The sequence below is a fragment of the Hordeum vulgare genome, chromosome 6H (genome assembly GCF_904849725.1).
Source record: "Hordeum vulgare subsp. vulgare chromosome 6H, MorexV3_pseudomolecules_assembly, whole genome shotgun sequence".
NCBI classification, from domain to species: domain Eukaryota; kingdom Viridiplantae; phylum Streptophyta; class Magnoliopsida; order Poales; family Poaceae; genus Hordeum; species Hordeum vulgare.
The window spans coordinates 22,661,999-22,668,930 of record NC_058523.1 but is presented as its reverse complement, the minus strand read 5'-3'; the positions used below and the strand labels follow the sequence as shown (position 1 = coordinate 22,668,930).

Here is a 6,932-nt window from a genome sequence, read left to right as displayed (position 1 = left end):
TAAAGGTCCTCGCCCCCCTTCGACACGCGTTTCCAGCCATGTGAAAGGTAATTAATCTCAGGTCGTGACAAACCGGGACTAGGGGGCTTTAGTATCAAGTTATTAGTCCCGGTTGATGATCTGGGACTAAAGGCCCTTACTACAAAGCTGTTTGGGTTACCTGTGAACGATGGACGTGCCTTTAATTTGGTGCAAGATTCCGCCGCCAATGGTACGCCAAAAAGTTGGCTACGTATTGAACGGGATGAGCTACGGGGCTGAGGGCGAGCCAAATAATCGGAAGCCAACCAAACTGATGCCCACGCTGCGGTCAACATCAAATATTTGGTCGGGCGAAGAGGGGCGAAGAGGGACAGTACAGACAACATGAATTTCCCATGCCCAGTACATAATTTGACGTGACAATTTCTTGTCAAACACACGTACGCAAAATGTAAGGCAAGTTTTTTTTTTTTTTTTTTTTTTGCGGAGAACAAAATGTAAGGCAAGTTAATTTTGATGAGAAATTTTGATCCATGAATCCACAAAAGCACAACAGTCAGAAAGTGCTACTTGCAGTTCCGTAAAAGAAAGGATTTTTTTTTTACAAATTCACATATTTTGATGATGGTATTTTTCTTAGTTTTTTTTTAGAAAAGGAGGATAGACCCCCGGCCTCTGCATCTAGACGATGCATACATCCATTTATTAATTATTCACAGAGACCATACAAAATAATACATCAGTTAGCCTGAAGCCACCATCTAGGCAACACATGTTGCTACTCATATTCCTTGATGAAGATGTGCTGAATATCCGGGCCAAATACCAAACATATATCGCACCAAATCCTAACATCTATAGTCTGATGCTCCAACCCAGCCACCACTGGGACTGGATCCCAAACTGGTCCGGCGCAGAGGCCGCCTCCACCATCTACCACCGTACCCTCTCCAGAGCTAGAACAAACGCATCATTCTTGCGAGGTCTGCCGTCGACGCCACCACGGTACCAGACAGCGTCACCATCCTGCATGTATCCGCCTACACGTGCCTGTCGACGAACCACCGCAGCACCATTGCCGCCGGGCTACACCGTATGGCTCACGGTAGATCAAACACCGCTCCTCCTCTTGTCCCGTCCACCCAGCACGTACTCCAAAACGATGCCCTCAGGAGGGAAACAACATCGAAGATGCCATCATCGTCCGACCGGTAGATCCAGATCTAAGGTTTCCCTCGGAGCATCACGAGTGTGTTGCCACGACCTGCAACAACGATGCCATGGGCTGGTAACGACGTCCTAGACGCCGCCATCATCCGCCATGACCGAGGTTGGCGCGGTTTTCACCGGAAGTCGCGACCCCCCGATCTCGTGGCTGGATGGAACCGAGGGAGGCACGTCATGTAGACGAAGACCGACGTCGGCATGCCGGAAGGGGCCTCCATCCGCCCCACACCGATCCTCCTTGCGCCACCGGCCGAATAAGTCCAAGCCGTGACGGATCTGGGCAGGACACGCTAGATCCACAGCCAACCGCCGCCCCCGTCTTCCCCGCGCGACTCGCTGGGGCTCCGCGGCACCACCCGCCCTGGCTCTAAGGCGCAGGGCCCGCCGCCACCGCGGCGGCCGGGGAAGGAGGGAGAAGCTCTGGAGGCTAGGGTTTTGGGGGCCCTAGCATCGTCCGAGGGGAGGCCCTTAAAAATGGGGAGAATTTCACTTCCCGGCCTCTGCACCAACTAGGGATACATACAACCATTTTAGTATGAGTACCAAGATAAACATGGTCCTCAGAATTTTTTAAATGAGTATCAATATATTTTTGATGAGTGGTTTCACCACACGTCAAACTTGATGCTCAATAAATGGAAGAAAACTTCATGTGCATCACCTGTCAATTCTACGAATTGAACTCAGGTCGTTGTGCTGCACAACCGCATGCCCAACCACTGAGCCAAGGCTCTCTTTGCTCAATTTAAGTTGTAAAAACCTTAATAAAACCTTAATTTAAGTTGTAATTAGCATGTGCAATTTGGTAGCTTGCCGTACCCAACTGGGCAAGTTTTGCCGTGTGTATGGTCGGGCTTTGTGTGTTGCTTGCCGTACGACTTGTACTCCCAGCAGTGTTACAGATGGATCTGGAGTCGGACTATGTTCAAATTAGTTAGTGTCCGTGTCGGACATGATTCGGCCGTGCATCTCTTTATATACGATATCTTTACCTAATAATAAAGAGGCTATCGCTTCTGTCGGAAAACCCACCGAGGTGATTTTACAAAAAAACACTTACTTTTTATGACATTAAACTCGTGGTATATATTAAATATTTTTTTAAATACTCGTATCTTTTAAACCGTAACTCCAAATTTAACATATTATACATGGAATTTGATTAGAAAAATATGTAGAATTTAAATATGATATTATTTTATCTGTTAAACGTTTAATAAAAATACTATCTAGGGTGCAATCTTAATAAATAAGTTTCGTCTTTCTTTCATACCGGTACTCATCCGGGTTGGGGATGAACACGTCAACAAAATCAGGATTAGAGATGAAAGTGAAAGTCACTTGACTGATTCTTTGTACGTATTAAATCTACATGCAAGCCGTGTTAAAATAGAAGACCCGTGAAATTTTAAACTGCATTTTTGTAGGATAAAATCATCTTTATTTGTATCGTAACTATAAATTCTCAAATTATAGACATTTTTTATAAATTAAGAGCGTGTGTCGTGTGGTATTTCTTTCTCCCGTTGCAACGCATGGGCCCTTTTACTAGTACATACAAATAGACGTGAGACTTTTGAGAGATCAATCAAGAACGACTAGCCGAAGACGGGCAACTCTCTCTGTTGGCTCGTCATGTCATCGTTCACCGGTATATCCGTCGTCAAAGGCCATCAGGAGGGCTCATGCAACACGTCGGCTGTTGACACTGACACGGACAGCGGCTACCATCTGCTCATGATCAAAGGCTACTCGTACACCAAAGAGCTACTGTCCATGGGAGAGAGCATCAATGCTGGTCCTTTCATGGTAGGAGGCCATGATTGGTATATCCAGTACTTCCCTAACGGTCGGAACCAAGACTGTGTCGACTTCATCTCTCTCTATGCATTGGTTTTCTCTGACGATGACAAGGTGGATGCTAGGGTCAGTTTTAGTCTCGTCGATCAGATTGAGAAGCAAACGCCGATGTACATTCGTGCAACTAATAAAGTTTGCCGGCTCCACAGTAATGTTTCCTGGGGCACCCACAAGTTTCTGAGAAGAGATGCCCTTGAACGATCCGCGAACCTAAAGGGTGATTCTTTCACCATCCGATGCGACATAATGGTTTGCAAGGATCCTAATACTGAAGATGTCGGTGGCCACAACGCCAAGGTGCTCCTGTCTGACATAGACCAACATTTTAACAATCTCCTTCAAACCAAGGTGGATGCTGATGTGACATTTGAGGTTAACGGCGAGACGTTCACTGCACATCGGTGTGTGCTTGCAGCCCGGTCCAAAGTCTTCATGGCACAGCTCTTTGGTCCCATGAAGGAGGGCACTACTACGTCTAGTGTCATACATATCAAAGACATGGGAGCAAACGTGTTCAGGGCGTTGCTTAAATTCATCTACACGGACTCATGTCCTGAGATAGAGAAGGGCTACATGGAGGAGGAAGAAATGTCACAAGTTCTAGAAGAAGGACAAGAAAAGAAAACAATAGACAATGAAATGTGGATGCAATGGCTTCAAGACTTGTTTGTGGCGGCAGACATGTATGATCTCCAACGACTCAAATGCATATGTCAAATGCAATTGTCTGATAACATAGATGTGAGCTCGGTGATGTCCACTCTTGCTATAGCCGAGCAGCACCACTGCCAGGGATTGAAGGAGGCATGCTTCAAGTTTATCCAAGCCCAATCCCCCTCATGCTTGCAAACAATAACGATGAATGATGGTTGGAATCATGTAGTTTTGACCTATCCCTTGGTTTTGAAGGAGATTTTTGTCAAGCTTGCTTGGAACCGACAAAAGTAGCACTCTCCTATATGGTGCACATGTTCCTTAGTTATACTTGAAGTGATCATCTTATACAAATGCGTGGTCCTTTAGAGATGTCATAGCATGTGTCTCTTGCTTTCAGTTTTCTTGTGTGTAAGATTATGTCGAATCAGAAAAATCCAGTGAACAAATTGTTTCTTTATGGAATATACGGTCAGGTGTTAAACTGATCCACATTGCAGCAATCTGTAGGATTCACTGCTAGTCTTCTTATCCTCATATATTACTCTATGTTTTGTCTCTATTATTGCTTTGTGTCTTCCACGTCATGCAACCTAAGTTCTTGCCCTAAACTGGGGACATTGGGCCTTTCTCATCGGACTTCTACAAACTCCGGGTCTTCCAGGTAGCAGTAACAGCAATCATTCAGCATATATTTAATTAATTTTGATGTTGGATGTATAATTAATTCAGGGGATAAAACTACTGGAATCCATTGGTATGTCGAGTGCCAGAAAACTCGGCAAAGGGCCGGTCGAAAACCCTTGGCAAAGCCTTTGCCGTTGGCAAAGTCCATCTGACGTACACCTCTCAGGCAAACAGGAATTTGCCGAGAGATAGAAAATGGACACTTGGTAAACACTTTGCCAAGGGTCAAACAGCACCTCTCGGCAAAATAAAGTAACTTCACGTCCATTGATTCCATCGGTTCTTTGCTAAGAGCCACTCTCGGCATAATTGCCACAACAAGTGCTATGACCTCCAAACTCATGCAAGTTTGCCGAGAGCAGATCTCGGTAAAGTTTAATGTCCCGGTTCAGTTTCGATAGTTTTTCCATTTGATCCTTGCAGTAAAAACAGATATACAATACACAAACTTGCATTTGAAGTCACAAAGTTTAACAACAAACTGACATAAGCATTATATAAATAGTTCACAGAAGATACATTTGAAATCACAAGTAGCTCTTTAGTACAAATGCCTAATTACGAAACCGCAAAGTGGTCAATGTATGTCTACATGTGACCACATGATAAAAGCAACACCATAATTATGATGAAGTGAAAGAGAATTATTAAGTTCTTCAATTCACCGAACCCGATAAGTCCTTTCTGGCCTGCACCATTGCCTAATTTCGTTTTTCTATTCTGGTTAAGCACATACTGATTTTGATGGTACTCTGCCTTTCCCCTACTATTGAACGAGTCGTGGGAACTGCCTTGGTAACGAAGCACTTGTTCATTGCATTCAGACCATGAATCGTAGACTCCTGGATAACTACCTCTATACACCGCATACCACTTCATCTACAAAGAAAGAAAGAAAAGAGGCAGAGCAGGAATGCAAGGTTAAAATAGCAAAATACAAGTAAAATGATAAATAGTTGTATATATGATCTAATCAGCACGTGCTCCTCAAGTACTATGAAAATCCAAAATGTAGCACTATGTATTACAACGGTCCCATATGAAGCACTATCTGAAAATGTATAGCTATAAGCCCAGGGCTAACTAAAAGAAATTCAAAGCCAAATGTGCAGGTGTTTTTATTAGTTATCAATTACTTGTCTAGGGGCACAATGTAAACCACACTAGGATATGATAGACCCATGCATAACCACATTAAATACCACACATGTAGCAATGAGTAAATAAGACTGACAAGTATCCGCAAAGCAAGTCAAGTTAGTATGACAACATTCTCAGATATGAGCAGGCACGAACATAGGCAAAAATAGGGAATGGTAAGGGGCCCGTCTGAGATGCTATATGGACAAGTCTTTCACTACAAAAAAAAGAATGCAAGACGCGGACAACTATGAAAACACGACTGGAGACAGCCAGATGAGCAAGAGCTTTACAGAATCTTGGGGTCTGTTATTGATATTTTGTACTTGAGAAATGAAGAAAACCATGAAATCAATTTTTTCAAATACATTTCGGATACCTCAACTTACTTGTGAAAGATAAGCTTACCTCGTCAAAGTCATGACCAAACCTTGAACATTGGAAAAATGTTTAGCTTTATCACGTTCACCGCCAATATCTGTTACGAAAGGTTAAGAAGTCAAATAACCGATGAAATTCCATAGAAAGACAACTATATATGAGACGGCATCAAAGAGATATGTAGCTAAACTTTAAGCTGGGGTTTTATTGGGAAACAGAACCAGGCAGGTTTCTGCCTGTTGATCTAAAAAAATATTCGGCTAAACCTATCGCTGTACTTTTAGAGAAAAAAAATCATGGTTCATACAACATTAGTAATAGATAAGCAAAACCAACCTATTGTCAAATTCAAAGCATATCCCTCAAAAGACTGTATTTTTTAATACCCTCAAAATGAAGAACTAGCACACTCAGACTATTACTACTTCCACTCCATAATATAAGAGTGTTTTTGACACTAGTGTAGTGTCAAAAACACTTTTATATTATGGGATTGAGAGAGTAGCTAATAAGAAGAGAGAATTTAGCTAGAATTATTCTTGAGCTTGTTTCATGCCATATCCAAAAATAAAAACATATGACCATACTAATAAATCTTACTTTATAACTACAGAACTAATCATGACATTTCAGATTGAGATTATCTTTATATACACGTGGCCAAAAAATATGAAATGAACTCCATGTATTATAAATTCTGATCCAAATAGACTTGTAGTTTATACTAGCCGGATGACTCTCCTCCAGGTGATAAATGAACAATTGTTTCACAGAAATTAAAGCAAACCATTGTTATTAATTTACTATTATCAAAAGATCAGCGGAGTATTTAGCTTTAAGCTTTCGTGGCCAAATGGGCTGGCCCGGCACCGCCCAGCACGGCCCGCCGAGACACGTTTATTAAACAGGCTGTGTCATGTCGGCCCACGTGCCCGGGATCCAGGCCTAAGCACCGGGCTATATGGGTCGGTCCGCTGGCCTGTTCGGTTATTATTTGGACC

The 6,932-nt window shown here is 42.9% G+C and overlaps 1 protein-coding gene across 1 annotated transcript; it reads left to right on the top strand.

Annotated features, from left to right (window-relative positions):
* Positions 1–2,844: 2,844 nt before the first annotated feature.
* On the top strand, positions 2,845–4,017 carry LOC123401594 (BTB/POZ and MATH domain-containing protein 1-like). The gene has a single exon (XM_045095420.1). It carries the CDS (start codon positions 2,845–2,847, stop codon positions 4,015–4,017), a length of 1,173 nt encoding a protein of 390 aa, XP_044951355.1.
* Positions 4,018–6,932: the final 2,915 nt, after the last annotated feature.

Bases quoted from the DNA above. Each gene is read 5' to 3' on its own strand.
- LOC123401594 (XM_045095420.1), top strand. From the start codon at position 2,845: ATGTCATCGTTCACCGGTATATCCGTCGTCAAAGGCCATCAGGAGGGC.